This window comes from Schistocerca piceifrons, chromosome 1 (genome assembly GCF_021461385.2).
Source record: "Schistocerca piceifrons isolate TAMUIC-IGC-003096 chromosome 1, iqSchPice1.1, whole genome shotgun sequence".
Lineage (NCBI taxonomy): Eukaryota > Metazoa > Arthropoda > Insecta > Orthoptera > Acrididae > Schistocerca > Schistocerca piceifrons.
Window position 1 is genome coordinate 845,012,855 of NC_060138.1, and position 24,759 is coordinate 845,037,613.

Below are 24,759 nucleotides of genomic sequence, written 5' to 3' on the forward strand. Positions count from 1 at the left end.
GATTTTTGCACATTTTATACGTCTATATGATAGCGAAGTACAGTAAAAATTTCAAAACTGATATTTGAGTGTTAACAAAGGTAGGAAGTTTTGCAAATGAGGAAATAATTCACATTAAACAACAACTCATCTCAAGGCTGATGCCTAATTCATGTGTGATATTAGCAGGTTGTAATCAATTATTATTGAAGATAAGGTACTGAATTATATCCAAAAAATTACAGAACTAAACATTTGTCATATCATGGTAAGTATTTCCAGTCAACATATTTTCGAGGTGCGGTGCTTCCTAATCCCAGGATTGATTGTTAGGAACACTTATTTCTTCAGACAACTTTTGTGATACAGAATAACACCTCCCAGTTGCTGTGGTAAGTTCACAACACATTATCCAAATGTTGCACTAGTAGATTTCTTGAGTGACGTTCTTGGGCCAGCAGGGTTGTGAAAATGCACCCATCATCATTGTTTTCCAAAATTATTCTTTCAAACCTATGCAAGCCACCATTGTCCATCATATACAAATGCCATTATGTCATTCAATGTTAAAGACAGATGTAATTTTACTGACACAATGGTTCTCCTCAGTTTCTAATGTTACATAGCATCGAACTAAGTTATCTGCAACACCAAGAAATTTGTGAAATTGCCTTGTTCCTTTTATTACTATACAATTTAAATCTGTTTTGGCGTGCTGTTTTGATATGAGGAACTCTCTCTTCTTTCTTGATGAGAAAATAGGTTATGCCTTTAATAATATCCTTGCAAAAGGCATACATGTCCTCTATTGTAAGAACTTTGTTTGGGCATTCTTCGTAGCCTGGCTTCACTCACTTTATACTTTGTTGTATCTTCTATTCCATCGCCTGCATTTTTACCATGGCAAGATGCAAAAAAGTGCTATTTGACCTCCAACCCAAAGCCTACTTTTTGGTTGTAATGATTTTAAAAATTATTTTTGTTCTTGTGTTGACTAACACTTTCATCTGAAAAGTATAAGTTTCTCAACCTTGGGCAACTTTTGTTTTATGTAATTTGTTACGTACATTTGACACACAAGGACAACCAAAGTGATGTGGTCCAAGTAGTCGCTTAGAATGCAAATTGAAGAACTGCGAACTTCATCTTTCTCATTTCTGAAGTATGGAAAAAATGGTTGCACTGTTTCCCAGTCACTGACCCAGTGATACCCATTTATTTCATCCTGAACTACAAATGTAGAGTTTTCTGCAAAATCAACTAAGACTATGCATTCAGTTTCATAAAGTTGTGCTTTTTTTTGTCCTTCCAAAACTCACCTTGAATTTTAAAAACATAGTGGTGACTTAAGATTTTCTTAGCTGTCAATTAAGAATTCACAGTAATCTTCCTGAGATTTAACCCCTGTTACCATTTCAGCCCTGTCGGTTGTACACACTGAAGGTAACATTGTTGGGCATTTCCTCCTCAAGGCTCAATTAAACAATTCAAAGATGGTTTCTTTACCGGGGCATTTATCATGCAAACTCATCATGCAGTCATAATTGTTAGTGTCACATATCATTAAATAAAGTAACTCTTTGTAGTTAACATAATTGAGTTTTGCACTCACCGTCATCAGTTTGACATTTGGTGATACAAACAAAGACACACTGAGTGAGTTCCTGAGGAGCTGGCCAAAATATACCACCTTCCAGTTTTGCATTCAGGATGGGCATTTTTGAAAGCTACTTAAAATTCATTTAAATTTGACTGCACTAGCCATTTCTGCTTTGTTACTTTAACTCCATTTATAACAACTCTTTTGCTACCTTTGCTATGCAGGCACATTGCATTGTTTTCAACATCTTTATAAAAGCTGGATTTTTTCAATTATTTCTTCATTATACCTACTCCTCTCTTCTTCCTTAAAATTGGTAGACTGCCTTGCTCTTTCACTAATTTTTGGGTTAGTCTAACCAAACAATTAGAAACACACACACACACACACACACACACACACACACACACACACACACAAGCAGACATTTGTAAAGGCAAAGAGTTTGGGCAGAGATGTCAGTCGAGGCGGAAGTACAGAGGCAAAGATGATGTTGAAAGACAGGTGAGGTACGAGCGGCAGCAACTTGAAATTAGCGGAGGTTGAGGCCTGGCGGATAACAAGAAGAGAGGATATACTGAAGGGCAAGTTCCCATCTCCGGAGTTCTGACAGGTTGGTGTTAGTGGGAAGTATCCAGATAACCCGGACAGTGTAACACTGTGCCAAGATGTGCTGGCTGTGCACCAAGGCATGTTTAGCCAAGGGTGATCCTCATTACCAACAAACACTGTCTGCCTGTGTCCATTCATGCGAATGGACAGTTTGTTGCTGGTCATTCCCACATAGAATGCATCACAGTGCAGGCAGGTCAGTAGGTAAATCACGTGGGTGCTTTCACACGTGGCTCTGCCTTTGATCGTGTACATCTTCCGGGTTATAGGACTGGAGTAGGTGGTGGTGGGAGGGTGCATTGGACAGGTTTTACACCAGGGGCGGTTACAAGGGTAGGAGCCAGAGGGTAAGGAAGGTGGTTTGGGGATTTCATAGGGATGAACTAAGAGGTTACGAAGGTTAGGTGGACGGCAGAAAAACACTCTTGTTGGAGTGGGGAGGATTTCATGAAGGATGGATCTCATTTCAGGGCAGGATTTGAGGAAGTCGTATCCCTGCTGGAGAGCCACATTTAGAGTCTGGTCCAGTCCTGGAAAGTATCCTGTCACAAGTGGGGCACTTTTGTGGTTCTTCTGTGGGAGGTTCTGGGTTTGAGGGGATGAGGAAGTGGCTCTGGTTATTTGCTTCTGTACCAGGTCAGAAGGGTAGTTGCGGGATGTGAAAGCTGTTTTCAGGTTGTTGGTGTAATGGCTCAGGGATTCCGGACTGTAGCAGATTCGTTTGCCACGAAGACCTAGGCTGTAGGGAAGGGACTGTTTGGTGTGGAATGGGTGGCAGCTGTCATAATGGAGGTACTGTTGCTTGTTGGTCGGTTTGATGTGGACGGACGTGTGAAGCTGGCCATTGGACAGATGGAGATCAACGTCAAGGAAAGTGGCGTGGGATTTGGAGTAGGACCACGTGAATCTGATGGAACCAAAGGAGTTGAGGTTGGAGAGGAAATTCTAGAGTTCTTCTTCAGTGTGAGTCCAGATCATGAAGATGTCATCAATAAATCTGTACCAAACTTTGGGTTGGCAGGCCTGGGTAACCAAGAAGGCTTCCTCTAAGCAACCCATGAATAGGTTGGCGTACGAGGGGGCCATCCTGGTACCCATGGCTGTTCCCTTTAATTGTTGGTATGTCTGGCCTTCAAAAGTCAAACAATTAGAAACATTGAACTCGTGGACTATTCTTTCCCTTGACCTTGAGTCAAGGAACAAACTTAAGACTTTAACTTTATCCTGGACTCAACATTTACTTTTTAATTTCTTGATTAAGCTAAAATATTCAATGTCTAATGATTCTGGAGGTGGGTTTTCATCTTTAGAAATACTGTTGGTATCTGCATTATTAAAGCATGATTCTTAAGTCTTCTAATTCTGTCTGAAATTCTTTACACCTCACTTTCAATAGCTGCTTTTCTTTTTCTGCTACTCAATTTTATTTTTGAAGCAGGAGATACCTCTGAATTAGAAGAAACAAAAGCCAATTTGCTAATAGCTTCCTCATTAGAAACATGATTCTGGTTCTGGATTCATAATAAATATTTTTGAGTAAAAGTCTGGGCACAGGGAATTTCCAGGAATCACATTAATTTCACTCTGGAAGCTGTTTTTCCTGCACTTAGCAAGGAAAAATGTTCTTGAGTGGATCAGAGTATTTTTTAATGACTGCACTTCAGAATATATTTTTTCTCATGATACAAACCGATGATATAGAAGAACTTACTATAATTTAAACAAAGTTTGTCTATCTTCATCATAGTCATTAACATTTTTTAATGTTTTTTGAAACTGACAAACTGTTTTGTGACACTTCACTTACTATCAGTCCAGTAGAGCACCATTCACCCATTTCATTGCATTCCAATTAGTCTTTCAAATTTATTTATTATTAAATTTTAAAATTATTTTAGTTAATTCAGAATTATTCTCAATACAAAAGCATATAAAATATTTTACACTCTCAATGAGGTATACCCATCTATTAACAGACATTTCTGAACATACTGACTACAAAAATGTGTCATCCAGCAAATGTAGTGGGGGTATACAGTTCGTTTACAGACTTGTCACCAATTATTGGGCTCCTGTGCAGACGTGTTACTCTGTTTACTGAGATCCTGTACTCTCTTGTCTTGAGGACTAAACTCATGCATCATATTCAGTTCCACCAGAGACAACTACCCCAAAATTTACAAAAATAAAGATTTTCTAAGTTCAAATATTTATAAAAAATTAGGAAACATTTGCCAGTGTTCTTGCTGTATGTAAGACTAGTAGTTTATGAAAACTAATTAGAGAAAAGAAACGCACTCTGATAAATCATTCTTTGGTTGTTATTTTTGGGTCTAAAAATTGATTTTCTAAATTCTCGATACCAAACTTTGGAGGTCATTTTGAGTTGTTATTTTTTAATCCAGCATATTTTCGGTAATAAACAATATTGTAAAGGAGACTTTCTAAAAACAATCATGTAAATTGCAATGTTTTAACTTAACCCACTGCAGAAATGTTCAAATTAATGCTAATGCCTCCAGACTGAAAAACTATTGTGCACTTACAAATAAAAATGGCCGCCATATTTAGTCCTCATTGTATCACTTCTTATGGATTGACCGTATAGATTTTAATTTCATCTTTATCAATAACACCAACAAATTATAGTACTATGTGTATCATCTTCAAAGGAAACTCTAGAAGTACATGAGACTCCATGCAAAACCATTTATACTATATCATCTAGGACAATAATATGACCACCTCAAATTTCTTTGGCACGCTAATGGTACTATATGGACTGTTTTATTAACAGAAATGTTACAAGGAAACCGGGTACAAAATTATAGCATGGGATGACAAGCATCCACATAGCAATTACCACATTCAGAACTCTTGTCAGATCTGCTACTAGGGAATGTGAGCTACCTACAAAGAGGAGATTACTGGAGTTACATTCCCAATCTAAATTAGACTAGCTATTTTACTGTAACTAAATTCCACTACACTTATGTCATGAACTATAGCACTTTGTGTCCTTTTCCACGTAAGTAAAACATGGAATATTTCCTAACCTGTGTGTTGTTTTTCACCGACTGAGTTAAAACTGATAATGGTCCAGTGCTAAATTCTTCTTCTTCTCTCTTTGACAGCTCTTCTGGTGTCATTTCAGATTTTGGCTTGTTTAAAAGTGACCTGGAAATATCAAAATCATTGTTTTCTAAGTCAAAACAGATCTTTCAAGAAGTAAATTAAAAAATAAACAAGTAAATTAAAAAAAAAAAATTAATACTAGCTCAGAGTAAAGTACTAAACTAACAGACTCAATCCACTAATCTGCATCATTCTATAACTGTACAATGTATTAACCATGTATGACAATCATTAAAGTAAAATATGCACAAGACGTAATGACAAATTGTTACCTGCCATCTCTCACAGCCAGAATTACCAATACAAGTTTTACAGTGTTCCCACCTCTTGCATTTTTCTTAGTTTATGTACAATATACACGAAAATACTCAGATTCATCAATTGCATGTGGCTTTTTGAGTTATTTATACTGAAAAGTATGGTAAATTGAGCAATTTAAACCTCAGGCTGCATTGCAGATCAACTTGTTACTACAATTTTTATTCATATTCACATTTGTTGACTATTACACTGCAGCCAAATTGTCATCTTCAAAACTAACCTACACTGGAGCACCAAAGAAACTGGTTTAGGCATGCATATTCAAATACAGAGATATGTAAAGAGGCACAATATGGCACTGCTGTTGGCAACACCAGTATAAGACAAGTGTCTGGTGCAGCTGTTAGTTCAGATACAGCTACTACAATGGTAGGTTATCAAGATTTAAGTGAGTTTGAACATGGTGTTATAGATGGCGCATGAGCGATGGGACACAGCTTCTTTGCTAGAAACTGGGCGGAAGATTCATACGGCTTTCGGTGACGATGCTATGGGCATCACACAGATGAAGGAGTGGTACAACTGGTTTAAGATGACTGCACATTGGTGCAGAGCGAGCCATGCTCCAGTCAGCCATCAACATGTGAAAAATGACCTGGTCATTAACAAAGTGAATGTTGTGGTGATGCAGGACTACTGTGTGACTATCAGAGAAGTTGCGGAAGAGGTGAGAATTGACTTTTTTGACACATTCCATTGTGACTGAAGATCTGCCCACAAAGAGCGCATCTGCAAAATTCATGCCGAAGCTGCAGATTAAGGAGCAAAAGCAACTTCATGCTGAAGCCTCACAGAACATACTGGACTCCACACAGGGTGACCCTAACTTTATGAACACCATAATCACTGGTGATTAGTCCCGAGTTTATGGGTATGACACGGGAACCAAATCCCAATTGTCACAGTGGAACCATTCCTGATCACCAAGACCAAAGGAGGCCTGCCATGTGCGCAGCAGCATCAAAGTGATGCTGACTGCTTTCTTTGACTCCTGCTGTATGGTAAACCACAAGTACACACCACAGGGTCAATCAATCACCCTAGAGTACTACAGGGATGTCCATCACCTACAAGATGCAGCGCAGCACAAGAGACCGGACTTGCTCTCAACAGGAAATTGGCACCTCTCCATTACGACAATGCTGCATCACGTTCCTTGCACTTGGTTCAGACTTTGACAAAAAACCACATTCCCATACTTCAAACTGCTTACTCCCCTGATTTGGCTCCCTGCGACTTCTGGCCATTCCGCAAGCTCAAGAGGCCACTGAAAGGAATCTAATTTCAGACAAGATAGGAAATTATAGCAGCAATAACAGCCAAGATGAACTCCATTCCAAAATAGGCATGTCTATTACCTCATAAACGAAAATATGTTTAAAAAATTTCTGACTCCTTTCATATCCATAACAATAATTTCACTTGTGAGCTGTGGAAGGTGCATTTGCACATTTGTTTTTCATTGTATATATTTATTGTATATTCTTATTATTTTGGAATGTTCTACATCCTGGAGGATCTCTTCACTATGGATCAATTAGAATGAAACATACTTCTAATCTAATTTCTAATCCTCATGAGAAGATCAGTTATCATATCTGATACATTATTTCTCCATTATAGCTTGCAGAGTAGCACAGAGCAATCTTATTGTCTAGAACTTTGTGCAATTTATAACACAATAAGTTTCTCTTAAAAAAATTGCTCCTTTACTCTGATCAGAAGAAATGATCAAATGGAAAGGACATGAACCTTCAACTGAAGTTTACCTTTGGTCGTATGTCGCATAATGTCTAATATAGACTACTTCAATTTTGCCCCATAGTGACTATCCATTCTCTTTATAGCAGATGTACTCATTTGCAACTGGAAAAAAGAGCACTGATCACTACCATAATAGGACACACAGAATTCCAGACACGACTTTCCTAAAGCAAAACCAGCTTCTCTCAAGGAGTCCGTACACACACATCTATAGCAACATGATTACTTTGATTCACGAAAACTGAATCTAATCAAATCCAAAGTCTAAGATGGCGGCTCAGAGTGTCTTCTAAACTGTTTTCATATAAACTGGGAGAAGCTGTGGATCCAAAACACTTCGCTTCAGAATGCTATGTACCACTAACTTTAATCATCGACTTTCCTTCAATTGCTGTGAACTATGACCTTTCTGAAAGGAAATTACAAATCCAGCTGCACAACTGAGACAATAACCATTACACACATAATTCGATTTGAAACTGTTTAGGAGGAATGGTGTCAAAAGCCTTCTCAAAATAAAGAAATAAGGAATAAACCTGAGATTTCCCTTTCGATAGCATTCATTACTTCGTGTGAATGAAGACATAGTTGTGTTTCACAAGAATATTATTTTCTGATTCCTTCATGATTATATGTCAATAGCATGATGATCTGAAAGGTACCTGACACTGTAATAACCAAGATATGGTCATACAGAATTTGATATGTAATCATTTGATGACTACAACTAGTAAAACAAAGTACATTTACTGGACAGCAAAGGTTCTACAAGCAAGAAAGCAACACTAGGGGTGTCCCACACAGAAGTGTAGTATAATCTCTATCCTAACTAAACATAAACACTTTTTCACACAAGATCAGCTGCAGGAAAATCTCTGTCACTGGACGATCTTACAGAAATGAAGAAAGATTGATAAAATTTCCACTTGATGTATTGAATGGCAGTACACTTTAAATGTGCATAAATGCAAGATTACTTCCACAATGAAGGGGAAGAACCAGATAGCATCAGATCACATTATTAAAGCATCTTTAAGAATAGGGATATTATTAAGAAGCAATGTGTAATGAAACAATGACATGAAATCAGTATTAGAGAAGGCAAATGGAAGGCTTACATATGTTGGAAGGTTCCAAAGTACTGAGAATCTGTAAAAGAATCACAGATAAGATTCTAGTGCAATCAATTCAAGCCTATTGTTCTAGTGTTTGGAATCCTTGTCACGTAGGCATGCTAGTAGCCAAACAAATTTAGAGATGTGTTTATAGAATCATAACAAGACATACTGCAGCATTGCTCTAGTCTTCAGCCGGAAGACTAGTTTGATGCAGCTCTCCACACTTCTCTAGGCTGTGAAAGCTGCCTCCTCTTTGAACAACAACAACAACAACAACAACAACAACCTACATCCATCTGAACCTGCTTACAGTACTCAAGGCTTGGTCTCCCTCTACAATTTTTACCCCTCACTTACTTCCATTACCAATCTGACAAATCCCTTATGCCTCAGGCTGTGTCCTATCAACCTACCCCTTCTGTCAGTCAAGTTCTTTCATAAATTTATTTTTCCCCGTTTGATTCAGTACCTCATTTATTACTGAATCTAACCACATAATGATCATCATTCTTCTATCCATCCACATTTCAAAAGCTATTCTCTTCTTGTCTGAAATTTTTATTATTCATGTTTCACATCCACACAAGGCTACAGTCCACACAAATACCATAAGAAAAAATCTTCCCAACACTTAATTTGATATATCTTAAATTCCACACTTTCAGAAATGCCTTTCATGCAACTAATAATTTCCCATTTTGCTGCTCAAATAGCAAAATGCATGTATCTTTAGCATCTCATTTCCTGAACTCATTCCCTCAGCATTGCCAGACTTAATTCAGTTACACTCCACTATTCTTGTTTTACTTTTGGTGATGTTCATCTTACAATCTCTTTTCAAAATACTATAAATTCCTTTCAACTGCTGTCTCAAATCCTTTGCGGTTAGAATTACAATGTCATCAACAAGTCTCAAAGAATCTTCTGTCTGAACTTAAAATAAGTTCCTTCCCAAATTTCTCCTCAATTTCCAGCCTAAAATTCTCAATGCACTGACTGAACAACAATGGGGATAAACAACAACTATGTCACTGCTTCCCTATCATGTCCTCCAACTAATAACTGCAGTCTGTTTCTGTACAAGTTGCAAACAATCTCTGGTTCCTATATTTTATCCCTGCTATATGTAATATTTCAAAGAGTGTAGTGCCCTCCACACTGTCAAAAGCTTTATCTGAATCTACAAATGGTACAAATACAGGTTTGCATTTCCTCAATCTATGAGGGGTGATCAGAAACCAAGGTTTCAAGATTGATATATCCTGGAGTTTCATCTGTTTTAGAGAAATTAGGAGTGTGGTGTAATTCCTATACATAGAGTTGGCAATTGTGCAGAGTTTCAGCCAGCCAATATCTACAACACTAGTTGTAGGTAAACACAAATGGCAACTCGTTTTTATCAGCTCAGTTAATTGATTTCTGTGGGAAAAACACGTAACTGGGACTGAAATTCACTGGCAGCTGGTACAGGGTTACGGAGAGACTAATGTCTCATCAGTATGTCACAGAATGGTGTCTTAAGTTTGCAACCAGTAGCTGGGAAGTCAGTGTGACCAGGGTTTTCACACTTTCTACATGACATGGATACAACTCACCCTCATGTGATATACACCATGCAGTAGAGGGTGAAATGCATTCTGCTGCAGCAATCCTGGTGTTTGTGCCTGGCATTCTCTCCAGTTTTAACAAAAGCTCCATCATGCAAGGTGTCAACACTGTTCAGTCTACCTACATGTTGCACCTTGGTTTTAAATGAACCTATCTCTCACAGCCACTCATATGAACTAAAGAATACACTGCTATCTTGCAGTCTTCTCCAAGTATATACTTCATTGTTTAGTTTTGTTTTAGGGTGCAAAAACAACTGGGGTCATATGTGCTCAAGTAAAAACTATAGAACTCTAAGACAGAGAGGAGTTAAAAAACGACTATTTGTCAATCCCAACTGACATACAGAAGACAGCTAAAAACAGGCATGTGGAAAGAGGGCTAAAAAAGACACCATACAGAAGTGGAGGTCCAAAACTAAAAATTAAATGGCCTTCACTATATTGCTTTGGCAGATAAAAAGTAACACGCAGTCAACAGCCCGCCCGTCATTTGCTAAAACGGTCGATAACTCAAGATTGCAAACCCAAACAGGAATGTATTAAAACGTCAAAAAATGGACATTCCATCAGGAAGTGGCGGACAGTTAAAACTTGGGCGCAATTTGTACAAAAGTGGTAGGGTGGCGCCACTTAGTACATGATGATGGCTAAAAAGGCGGTGCCCAATATGCAGCCGAGTTAAAATAACCTCCTCCCGGAGGGAGGGCCGAGAGGAGGTCGTCAAAGCCGCTGGAAGAGGCTTAATAAGCTGGAGCTTATTCCCGTGAAGGGAGGACCATTGGTGATGCCAAAGAGACACTACCTCCTGACAGACAGCAACACATAGATCATCAGAGGAGAATATAGGTACTCATGGGCTGAGGTACGAGGACTGGAACTTTGGCAGCAAGGTCAGCAGCCTTGTTTACTGGCAGACTGACATGACCAGGAACCTACAGGAACATCACACTGGCTCCACCAAGAGTGAGCAGTTGACATTTTCCTGGACCCACTGCACTAAGGAACGGGCGGTGTACAGTGCACATAAGACTGAAGGGCACTGAGTCTGAGCAGAGGACAAATGAAAAGGCTGTGTTGCCAGATGTACTCCGTGATCTGATACAAGGCGAAGAGCTTGGCTGTAAATAATGAGGAGTGTTCCGGAAGCTGATATCGAAAGACGTGGGTGCCAATGACAATGGCACACCTGTGCCCACGGTCAGTCCAAGAGCCAAGGTGGCGAAGGGTTCACAACCACCGGGAAAGGTGCAGGTAATGTGAAGTTAAGCTGCTGTATCAAGCAGACTCCAGGAGGTAACAGAAGGACAAGCCGCACACTGACGATCAAAGGAATCATCAAAGGAGGCGGCATAGGATAGGTGACCACGCATGGCAGATAAATGGCATGCATACCTGCAGAGGAGAAAGTCACAGTGGTAGGACAGAGGTAGTTCAGCAGCTTCAGCATACAGATTTTCAACCAGGCTGGTGTAAAATGCGTGCGTGGCCAAACGGATGCCACGATATGGATAGGTTTGTGATGGCGTAAGAGGGATGGGCGTGCAGACTCATAAACAAAGCACCCATAGTCGAGTTTCGAATGGACAAGGGACCAGTACAAACAGAGGAGGGTGGTTCGATCGGCACCCCTGGAGGTACCACTGAGGACATCGAGGAACCCCGTACAGCGGGCTGCCAGGTAAGATACATGGGAGGACCAAGAGTTTCCTATTGAGCACAAGCCCCAGGAACTTCGTAGTTTCAATGAACAGAAGGGCAACAGGATTGGATTGGATTGTGGGGGTCGAAGGAACCAGACTACAAAGGTCATCGGTCCCTAAATACTTACCAGGCATAAAAACAAGTAAAAGAGGTAACAAGGGACGACACAGATCAAGAAAGACACAGACAAATACCAGAAAACAAGGAAATAAAAGCACAGAGATTTACAGTGGTGGGCCGACCATGGGAAAAAAAGTGAGAAGCCAACCACCAAGAAACACACTGAAAACCATGATCTAAAACCGTTGGCCAAAGGCCACGCTCAACACAAAATAGGACACAAATCCTTAGATCAAACGATAAAAGCCCCCTGCATGAATAAAACTCAAAACTAGGTCTGCCATTGCAGCATCATATGATAAAAGTGCAGGGAGTGTATCAGGCAGTGCAAATGTCTGCCCGAGTGCAGTTAAAAACAGACAGGCCAACAAAATGCAAACCACTGTCAACACTGATCCACAGTGGCAGAGAGGTGGGTCCTCATGGTCAAGAGATGACTGTGCATCAGCCAGGTGTGGCCAATGCGGAGCTGGCAGAGAACATCTGAGTCCTTGCAGGAGGCTCGTAAGGAGGAGTGCCACACACCAGTAGTCTCCTTGATGGCCCGAAGTTTATTGGGTGAAGGCAGAGTGCACCATTCTTCACCCTATGTGCAAAGTACCTTCTACCGCAAAACTGACATGAGGTCACTCTCCGAAAGGCCAATCTCCAAGGCTGGTGCACCGACAGCCTGTTTGGCTAGTGTGTCAACATGTTCATTTCCCGGGATGCCGACATGACCCGGGTTCCACACAAAGACCACAGAGCGGCCGCAACGGGCAAGAGTATGGAGAGACTCCTGGTTAGCCATCACCAGACAAGAGCAAGGGAAACACTGGTCAACAGCTCGTAAACCGCCCAGGGAGTCACTACAGATAACTAAGGACTCACCTAAGCAGTAGCAGATATACTCTAGGGCGCGAGAGATGGTGACCAGCTCGGCAGCAAAAACACTGGAGCCAGCCAGCAATGAGTGTTGTTCATAATGATCCCCTAGAGTACGAGCATAACTGACATGACCAGCAACCATCGAATCGTCAGTACAGACAACGTCAGAGCCTTGAAATGTGGCAAGGATTGAAAGAAAGCAGCGGCAGAGGGCCTCAGGAGGGGCTGAGTCCTTCGAGCCCTGTGCCAAAACGAGCCTAAGGTATGGGCAGGACACACACCATGGGGGTAGACATATATGGACCCAGAAAAAAGGTGGGAGAGGGAAACTCAAGCCCAGAGAGAAGAGCCCGGACACGAACTGAGATCGTACACCCTGATTGGGGCCGCCGCTCTGGCAGATGGACGACAGAGTTGGGGAACAGCATACAGTAATTGGGATGCTTGGGCAAGCTACAAACATGGGCAGCATAAGCAGCCAGTAATCATTGGGGCCGGATACGCAATGGAGGGACACCAGCCTCCACAAGTATGCTAGAGACAGGGCTTGTGCGGAAAGCTCCAGTGGTGGTTTGGATTCCACTGTGAAGGGTGGTGCCAAGCAACTACAACGCAGAACAGGATGCCGAACTGTAAGCCAGGCTACCATAATTTAGACGGGACTGGATTAACGCTTGGTACAGCTGTAAAAGGGTAGACTGATCAAAACCCCAGCTGGTGCGACTCAAGCAAAAGAGTGTTACAATGCCGCTAGCACGTTTGTTTAAGCTGCCGAATATGAGGGAGCCAAGTCAACCGGGCATCAAAAACCAATCCCAAAAACCGATATGTCTCCACCACTGAAAGAGGTTCGCCGTCAAGATAAAGCCTTGGCTCACGGTGAACAATGTGACGCCAGCAGAAATGTATAATGCAGGTCTTGGCAGACGAAAACTGGAAGCTATGCACTACAGCCCAAGACTGCGCCTGGCAGATAGAGCTCTGCAACTGCCGTTCAGCAGCTGCAAAGCCGGTGGAGCTATAGTATAGGCAGAAGTCATCAGCATACAAGGAAGCTGAGGCAGACGTTCTCACCACCACAGCGAGCCCATTAATTGCAACTAAAAAGAGGCAGACACTCAAGATGGATCCTTGCGGGACCACATTCTCCTGAACTCAGGAGGAACTATGGGAGGCTGCAACTTGCATGTGGAAGGAACGAAGCGACAGAAAATTTTGTATGAAAATCTGGAGCGGGCCCCGAAGACCCCACCCATGAAGCGTGGTGAGGATGTGATGTCACCGTGTCTTAACATATGCCTTCCTCATGTCAAAAAAAGACGGCAACCAGATGCTGAGGGCAGGCAAAGGCCGTACGGATGGCAGACTCCAGGCTCACCAGATTATCGGTGGCAGATCGGCCCTTACGGAACCCACCCTGAGACGGAGCCATAAGGCACCGAGACTCGAGCAGCCAACTCAACCTCAGGCTCACCATGCTTTCAAGCAACTTGCAAAGAACATTGGTGAGGCTAATGGGGCAGTAACTGTCCACCTCCAGTGGGTTCTTGCCAGGGATTACAATGCTTTCCCGCCACTGCGATACGGTTGAAAAGGTCTAGGAGGCGTCACTGGCAGTCCACCGAGAGGTGTCTGAGCACCTGACAGTGGATGTGATCTGACCCGGGAGCCATAATAGGGCAAGCAGCTAGGGCACTTTGGAATTCCCACTCACTGAACGGAGCATTGTACGAGTCAGGGTGGCACATGTGAAACGAAAGGCTCCAATGTCCCAACCGCTCTTTCAGGTAGTGGAAGGCCAGCAGGTACTTCGCAGAAGCGGAACTCTGAGAAAAATACTCCGCCAAGTGGTTTGCAATTCTGTCTGAGTCAGTAAATACTGCTCCATTCAGTGAAAGCACAGGTATGCTGATGGGGGTCTGATAGCAGTAGAGTCGCCTAATCTTGGCCCAAACCTGCGATGGAGAGGTATGGAAGCCAATGGTGGAGACATACCTTTCCCAGCACTCCTGCTTGCGTCGGCGAATGAGGTGGCGGGCTCCCACACGGAGCCGTTTAAAGGTGATGAGGTGTTCAAATGAGGGATGCCACTTGTGACTCTGCGCTGGAGGGCCCGCCTGTGATCTTTAATCGCCTCAGCGATCTTGGGCGACCACCAAGACATAGTCCTCCGCCGAGGGGCCCCAGAAGAACAGGGAATCGAAGATTCTGCGGCAGTAATAATACCAGTGGTGACCGAGTGAACCACCGCATCAATGGTGCCATTGGTAAGAGGCTCAATAGTCGCAATGGTGGTGAACAAGTCCCAGTCAGCCTTATTCATAGCCCATCTGCAGGGGCACCCAGAAGAGTGACGCTGTGGCAGTGACAGAAAGATCAGAAAGTGGTCACTACCGCACAAGTTGTCATGCACACTCCATTGGACATACGGTAATAGGCTGGGGCTGTAGATCGAAAGGCTGATGACCGAGTACGTGCCATGTGCCACACTGAAATATGTGAAGGCACCATTATTTAAAAGAGAGAGGTTGAGCTGTGCCAACACTTGCTCAATGATGCTGCCTCGGCCTGTTGCCACTGATCCGCTCCAAAGAGGGTTATGAGCATTGAAGTCATCCAGTAACAGAAAAGGTGGCAGCAATTGGGCTATCAGCGCAGCCAGGACATGCTACGGGACATCACCATCCGGTGGAAGATTTAGACTCTGCAGACAGTAACAGCCTGAGGCGTCCACACCCGAACAGCCACAGCCTCTAAAGGTGTTTGTAGAGGGACCCACTCACTGTAAAGAGTGTGAAGGATGTAGATGCAGACACCACCAGATAACCTCTCATAAGCTGCCCGGTTCTTACAATAATCCCAATAGCCACGGAGGGTGCGGGTTCGCGCCGCAGGAATCCAAGTTTCCTGAAGAGCAATGCAGAGGAAAGGGTGAAGGCTGAGAAGTTGTCAGAGCTCAGCAAGATAGTGAAAAAAACCGCTGCAGTTCCGCTGGAGGATGACATTGTCCATGGCCGAGAAAGGCGTGAGGAGACCAAGGTGCAGATTACGCTGCTGGGTCACCTGCTGCCACTGATTGAGTACCTGTGCGAGTGACACCCATTGTGTCTGAGGGTCCGGCGAGATCTAGGTCCTCAGCGGACGCCAGAATCTCTACCTCGTCCTCAGAGGAATGGAACATTCTGCAGCAGTAAGGATAATGTTGGTGAAATAGTCCACCTGAACATCACAACTGGGGAAATCATGTTCTTCAGAGGTCACCAGGGAGGAGTAAAGCTGCCAGTCAGCCTTAGTAAGCTGCCATTTGGGCGTGCACGCAGATGGGGTAGGACTCAACAAACAGACAGCACACAATGGCCGCTCGAGTAAGTGTCAGAAAGAACGGACCACCCAAGACGATGGGCAAGATGGGCAGTGCAAAAGGATAGATCCATATGGGAATAGGTGTGCAAGGAGTTGGAAAGGAAAGTTGGTTGGCGATACAAAGGCCGGCTGGGCTAGCGTACCACGTGGCGACACCACTGCAGAGGATCCTCAAGTTGGCGAAGCAGAAGACCATTTGCCTTTGGTGGACTACTTCAAGCCCTTCCGGTTAGAGGAAGACTCGGGTGATGTTTGGCTGGAGGGATGGAGGAAGTCTTTGCGGGAGTACTCCTTCTGTCCTTTCCAGCCAACCGGTTGTGTAGCTGGTGGCTGCGCCCTTTGAGGCGAGAGTTGGACGGGGGAATGGTGATGCTACCTTAAGACTGGGTGATTTCACAACCTTAGAGCTGTATATTAGGTCGTATGGCTGCATGGCCATGTCCTTAATGGAGCAAGGGGTAACAAGAACAGAACTATAGGTACCAGGAGAATGCAGGGTTTGCGACTGGGTAAGGCACCTTTTCCTTTACCTGTATCTCTTGAACAGTCTGCTCATCAAGATACAAGGGACAATCACAAGAGGAGGCGGCATGGGCGCCATTGCAGTTGATACAGTGGGGAGAAGGAGGTGGGCAATCGCCCTCGTGTGCATCCCTATCACAGGTGATACATTTGGCGGGGTGTCGACAAGACATTTTAGTATGGTTGAAACAATGACACTGGTAGCAGTGCATCATATTTGGAATGAACGGCCGGAATGTGATAATTTCATAGCCTGCTTTGCACTTGAACGGAAGCACCACTTTATCAAAGGTGAGAAAGAGTGCGGGTGGGCACTAAGGAGGAATCAACCTTTTCCATTACACGATGGACAACAATGACACCCTGATCAGAGGTAAGATTGGATTTCGGCCTTGATTAGACCGTCTAACAGCCTGGTGTAAATTACACCACGGGAAGAATTCATAGTTCTATGGGCCTCGACACGAACAGGGTAACCAAGGAGAAGCGAGGCAACAAGCACTTGCTGTGCTTGAGCATCACAAGCGGTCTCCAAAAGCAAAGTGCCATTCAATAAACAAGAGCAGGATTTCACAGGGCCAGCAACTGCATCAACACCTTTCTGAATAATAAACGGATTTACTGTGGAGAAGGACTGACCGTCTTCAGTATGTGAGACATCAAGTAACCGTAGTGCAGCGGGAAGGGTCTTTGAATCATTAACCTCCCCTGAAACTCAACTTCTGGATCCTTCAATTTACCCAGCTCCCTCTCCTTATGTCCTAACTTTTTACTGCTTCTTTAGTTTTAATCAACAGTTCATCACCAAAAAAATTAGAATCTGAACCCACATCTGCATCTTTAACTGTCTTATCAGCTCAATCATCATGTTGAGTGCCACAGCTGATTGACACTAATGTTAATGAAACCACCAATGTTGTATTATCACACATTAATGTTAACAATATACGACAAACAATCCACTTTGGTTATTTTATCTCTATTACACGTCCAATGACATTACATCTTATGTAATAACTTTATTCACAGGATACGAGTGTTCTGCGAGGTCACAATAATTATTACATTCCACATAACTACTTTACAACGGTTTTGTAGAAGCACTCATCTGTTCTTTTGCTGCTATGCATTATTCTTTTGTAGATGTTGTATCTAAATTTTGAAATTTTTTAAGTAACTTTTCACAAGTCATTTCTATATTTCAGATTTTGTCTTTACTTGCAACAATTATGATTCTACAATCTATGTACTGCGCTCGACAGAGGCCATGCAGTTTGTTCACTTCACCTGGGGAGCAGTTCTGTCTGGACAGTTTAGTGTACATGACATGTCATGTCATGTCATGTCATGTCACAGGCATTTACTGCTGGACATGCTTCTGCTAGGCAGTTGGCAAAATGTTTATGTGACTGTCGTTTCCAGACTGTTTTTAATGTTAGGTCTACCAATGATACCTTCTGTAACACATTGGTTCAAAATGGTTCAAATGGCTCTGAGCACTATGTGACTTAACATCTGAGGTCATCAGTCGCCTAGAACTTAGAATTAATTAAACCTAACCAACCTAAGGACATCACACACATCCACGCCCGAGGCAGAATTCAAACCTGCTACTGTAGCGCCTAGAACCGCGCGGCAACTCTGGCCGGCAACACACTGGTAAAACTTATTTATTATACACTGTTGGCAACGTGAGCTGCCTATTTTATTCGTTAAGATGGTATAGCTTTCAGCCATAATTCCTCATTTTGTTTAACTGCAGACAACATCCTGATATTCTATAAGAAAGAAAGCGGTTGTAACAAAAATGTTTATTAATAAAACTTTTGTCTCATCAATCATTAACATTAGTTGCAAATCTGGTTCCAAAATCTTAGTGTTACTTAAGCATTTTGAATCCTCCCAGTGTTCACACATTCAATTCCATGCATACAACTTTCTTCAACGGGGTCCATCCGTGTGAAATCAACCACTGGTCTGGTTCTTGACATCTCAGTTTTTGATATGCTTTTGTACATTTATAGCAGTAGTTTGCATGATAAATTGCAAAATAAAATTTGTTTGGACCTTTCATTTTTGACTTCTGTCATTCCACAGGACCCACCAAATCAAACAATTAAAAAGTTCAAAGGAGTTGTAATAATAACTTTTCTACAGCAGAAGATACCTTCTCAAAATTAAATAACCTTTTTTTAAAAAAAATGCTTTATTATTTTATTTCTAAACACAGTTCAATTTCATAATAGTACAACTGCTTGGAAAATGTAAATTACAGCTTGTACATTGACTGCCATGATCACCTGCCATTTTCCACATTAACAGTTCAGATGCTGCAGAATTTCGAGTGAAATTTTGAAGCAAATCACAGCAGTTTTTCTCTGTGTACTCTTTACAATCCTTTGTCACGCATACAACACAAAACCGTATTTTATTTATATTGTAGATAACAACTGCTCTATATAGTATGAATTTTGTGCCTCAAATTGTATTGCCTGTGTGACAATACTTTACTGCATTGTGTTCACATTTCTGTTAGTGTTACACAACATGAAAATTCAACAATCTGTCCTTATTTGCTTTCTAGGTGTCTAAACGATTTCTCAGTTTAAGAATGTCATCTGTTGAGAGATCATGTGTGATTAGAGAAAAACTTAAACAGGATCCAGGGAAGTACGCATGAGATCGAATGTACACAAAAGATTTAAATCAAGTAGAATGAAAGAAAAACAAGCACCTCAAACTGATAGAAAGGATTTAAAATTCAAGTGTGAGCAGCACAGGATAAGATAAGCTAAAATTATTAGGCAAGCCAAAACATCTCCACAAAATGGCTCTCATAGCAGTAGCAGGTCACTGGAAAGCAGTTGCTAAAGAGAGAGGTTTGTCAAATAGCCCAAGGAGAGGTAAAACAATGGTAGCAAAATTGTTTGTTGATGAGTTACCAGAACTTGCATGAAAGCTGACTGTAGCTTGGAGGCAAAAGTCTGAATGAATCAACAAAAGCTAATGTGACACAGCTTTATCATCATGATGACACTGGCAGGACACAACCAGGTAAAAATGAAAAAGTTACCATAAAGAATTCCCAAACTGGGAGGGTGTAGAAATGCACAAAATGATGACTATAACTGAAGCCTATGACCAGATTGTGAAGGGATGTACAGACTGTTTTATTAAAAAATCTGTTTCAACTTAACCTATTATTCCCATTTCTTTTATCCTCCATAATACACGTGTATGTAGGTACCATGCTAATGCACGGTTTATGGTGGAAAATATAGGAAAAGAAACAGTATTCCCACTCAGGACACAAGAATTAGTAGCCCTCCTTTTAAATGACTGAAAACTTTTGTGTTGCGTATGTTTAATTATAAAATTGTTTTCACCTTCATTTCAACAGTAAACTCCCTTTCATTTCTCCTATTCCATACTAATGTATAACGTCTTGCGTGTCACACAAACAACAGTCACACACAACACACAAACAACATTTTCAAACAAAAAATAAATGCGACATACATGTTCGTGAGAAATTTCTATTGTGTTGTCTTACTAGTGAATATTTAATTTACAATATAACAACATTTCCCTGAAATTGACAGGACAAGATAAATGAGTTTTAATAAAATCTCAACTTACCTGGAAAAGAAGTGTTCCCACCTGTCACCACACAGGCAACAAAAATTTCTGCTTGTTTATGTTAACTGTATTTATCTTCAATGGTTCAAACGTATTGCCTCACTTACAATGCATACTACTACAATGTGACAAATGAAAAGTTTTAGTGCATAAGTGGTGCCACCCATGATGATTTTTTCACAGGGTATTTGTTGTCACAATGTGATGCATGCAACCACGGAATGACCCACTTATTAATTTTTAAAACTTACAAAACTGTGCATTTTTTATTGTTTTGAAGCCTGAAGACCACCATCTCTAAAATTATTTCACTTACAGACCTGGAATTTATACTATTTTATTAAGTTTCTTACAATTTCATAACCCTGCTTCTTTTTAAATTTTGAAACTTTTAAAACATAACTTTTTCTTTGGGGGGGGGGGGGGGGAGGGGGGGGGGGGGAGGGAGGGGAGGGGGAGGTCAAGGATGTATACTAAGTTGTAATGCAAACTTTAAATGACAAAAACCAAATAAGGCTATAAAATCATATAATGCTCACTTCAAAGTACCCAAGAACATGTATCTGCCTTAGTTGATCAGCACCAGCAACCCATGATACAAAGACATCCCATTTATATTAAATACAAAAACCATTTCCTAGATTGTCTGAAATCCTTCCCCACCAGACACCTGGATTGTCACCAGTGATGCCACCGACTTCTATACTAACATCCACCCTGTACATGGTCTGTCTGTCTGCTGCTGCTGAACATTTCCTCAGTCAGCACCCCACCTGATTCCAAACTTATGACATCCTCCCTGCTCACCTTAATTGTCTCTATACTTTCAAACAGCTACTTCACCTTTAAGGGGACTAACATACAAACAGATGGACTCAGGGTGAGGCTGACTTGTTAAAATTCCTAGAATCTATAAATATCTTCTCCCAATTAAATTTCACATGGTCCTACTCTGAATCTCATGCCACTTGGTGTTGATCTCTTGCTCACTGAAGACTGGCCACGCACTTCTGTTTACATTAAACCTACTGACAAGCAACAGTAATTACATTTTGACAGTTACCATCCTATCCATGTCAAATGTTCCCTACCTTGGTATTTGAGGCAAACATATTTGTTTGGATGCATACTCTTCACAGCCATACCCCACTATTCTCACCTCAGCATTCACTAGACATAATTACCCCACAAGCCTCACTCCATGGCAGATTTTCTGGGTCATCATATCCAATCCTGACACTGCTGATAAAAAAAAACTTTGGAGCACATCATTTGTCACTTAGTATTAGCCATGTCTTGAATGTATTAATGAGCTACTTCCAACAAGGCTATGACTTCTTAAAATCATGCCCTGAAATGAGGTCCACTCTGTCAGATTCTGCCCACCACACCTAGAATAGCTTTTCTCACCCTCCCAATCTTTGCAGTATCCCTTTCAGACCCTGTGCTCCTTCTGCACCCAACTCCCTAGCCTATGGCTCCTACTCCTGTGACCATCCCCACTGCAAAACTTGCCCCATGCACCCTCACACCACTACCTATATCAGCCCTGTAACTGGCAAAACATATTGTCAAAGGGAGAGCCCCCTGTGAAATGTCACAACATGTACTAGCTATTATGTATACAATGTTCAGCATTTTACATCGGCATGACTACTACCAAGTTATGAGTTAGGATGAATGGGCATGGGCAGAGGGAGTATACCAGCATCACACAATTCCTGTTACAGAACCTGCTCTACAACATGACAGCCGTGACCTCTGTATCTTTCACCACACGCGCTACCTAGATTCTTCCCCAGACACCAATTTCTCAGAACTCCACAGGTGAACTAGCATTAAAACATGTCCCTGGTTTTCACCACCCGCCTGCCTCTAATTTACATTAATTTCTTCCATCTCAACATTTCCTCACAGTAACTACTCCTTTCTTCACTCCATTTAGTTTTCTACATCTTTCATTTCCTGACTTGTCTGTATTTCACTGTCCCCCTCCCACGTCTATTACAACATATGACGTACTTAGCTTTTCACTCCTAGTAACTCATGCGCTATGTTTTAGCAGTAATCTCTGCCTTGCATATTACCCTGTTTTCTACCTGTAAGCTCTCAGGTTTTCAAACCTCATCCGGAGCAATCGCCAACAGTCAGTCTTTCCTTCTCATCCTGTCTGTAAGACTCCCCTGAACTTTGGTTCTGGGTGACTTTTCCGAACTCTACTGTGTTTCCTAAACATCTCCAGTTTCTTTCCCTTCACCTTCAACCCTTCTACTGGAAGAAAGAGCAACTGGCTCTGAAAGCTTGCATAAGGAAAATCTTTTTTTGATGTCCGTGTTGTCCTGCCACCACTTGGTGAGCAGATTTTCTATCTATCCACTACCCCCCCCCCCCCCCCCACACACACACACACAATGAAATATGCATGTTATCCCTTACATTATGTTAACTGTTGTATAGCATGGTTTAGCATAATTTTAGAAGTGTGCTAATTAGTACTAATAATTTCATTTTAACTATAATTTTATGACCCAGCTTGCAAATTCATTTCTGTATGTATGACCAACAATATTTTCAATACAAAACATTCCAGTTTTGAAATTTTCAGAATTAAAAAAAGTTTAGTTGAGGGAAATTTAGCATACTTATGAATTTCGTCAACTAGCACACATTCTCAAAGATTATAAACTGAATACAACAGTATAGATGTCAGGTTTGATCGAATACGGCCATTTTAAGATTTAAAAATGCAGCAAAACTGCAAAATTTTGGAAACTTTAAAAATTAATCACTTAAAAATGGTAAGCCTAAACAATCTAATTTTGGATCTCATATTTTGACAGGTAGAATAAAATGCCTATAAATTACAAAATTGTAGATCTTTAAGGTTTTCTTTTTCTTGGCAGCTTTCACATGGAATCACCGAGTATTGGCGGTGATTAAATTACGCTCTGTGCAAAATCAGGTGGCTTCCTCTTCATTCCTTTCCTCCCACCCACATTTTCTTACTAAAAACCACCACTTCCTTTTCTTACTACCGAATTCCAGTCACCTATCACAAACTCTTGTCTCCCTTAACCATCTGAACAACATCCTTTATCTCGTGGAACAGTAAAATCTCTCAATTTGTTGAGCATGCCAACATATATACTTGTACTACAGGGCAATTTCATCTCAAATGATACGGGTCAAGAGTGAATGTGTCACATCACTATTCCAAAGTTTGCCAGAAAAAAAAAAAATATATATATATATATATATATATGTGTGTGTGTGTGTGTGTGTGTGTGTGTGTGTGTGTGTGTTTTGAAGTGCCACATAACATCTCTCTAAAACTACAATATTTTTGAGTTTCTGACGATTCGCTAAAACACTAAAGATCTCTATAAATGAGAGTATTTGTGAAAATGTTGTAACGAAAGGGAAAATTGAAAAGTTTTAATAAAGAAACCAAAGTGATAAAGATCTGAATTTATTTTCAATAAATACTTTTGTTCCCAATACTATGAGACATGATTAATACATACACACTTCTTAGCTTTTTTAAAAAATTATGTTTTGAAAATATGAATAGTCACCGGATGTAAACCGTCTTGAGATATGATAAAGTGGAAGGATTGCTAACTGTCAGCTATGACATTAATGCATGAAATTCTTTAACTGTCAAAATATTTGTACATAAAGATGAAAGAATCTGAAATTTTTTGGTTATTTAGAAATTATTTTCTTCCAAACACCCAACCTAAGGGTGTTAAAAATTTCAGAGTACATCAGTTGGTCATCGTACTAGGGGAATGTACTATCACAGTGGGCAATACTTGTCTGTACAAAATGTGACAAATTTTTAGGTAGACCTAGCTCTACTCTCAAGCTCAAAAAAATTATGGACACAAACTGACCATGGATTTTAAGTAAATGTCATGCAAAACTAGTATTTCTGAATCAAAATAAATGCTTTACAACATTATAAGTGATTGGGAAAACAATTCAAAATTTTGTTCGAAAGCATTTTATAACAAAAATGAAATATAGAATATTTAGCCTATATCTCTCTTTTTGTGATATTATTTACAAATTATTATTGTCTTCAGTCATGATTTTACTTCATGACTTTCCATGAATTAAAATTACCTACAATGTAACCGTCAACACTGCACTGTTTTTTTTTTTTAAAAAAAAGAGTTCATTTGTTTTTTCATCTGCTTCTCACTGAACTTTTATAACCGAGCTGAATTTGCACACAGACAAGGACGATCCAACAAGAGCAATACTGGGAAACGGGAATTGCACACTGATCTTTTGATGATGGCCATTTGGAAGTATTAGCAGGACTTGGGGTGTTATATCTTGCAGCTCTGTCCCATCTACCACTGATTGTCATACACATACGAAATGAAGCGGCTCATTATAA

At 41.1% G+C, this 24,759-nt stretch overlaps 1 protein-coding gene across 1 annotated transcript in view; it reads right to left on the reverse strand.

Moving 5' to 3' along the window:
- LOC124715380 (probable small nuclear ribonucleoprotein Sm D2) overlaps positions 1-24,759 on the reverse strand; it is a 50,624-nt gene that overhangs the window by 20,423 nt on the left and 5,442 nt on the right. Inside the window, exon 2 of the mRNA XM_047243094.1 lies at positions 5,248-5,368. Coding sequence (XP_047099050.1) covers positions 5,248-5,368 — 121 coding nt within the window. The remainder of the gene's footprint in view (positions 1-5,247; positions 5,369-24,759) is intronic.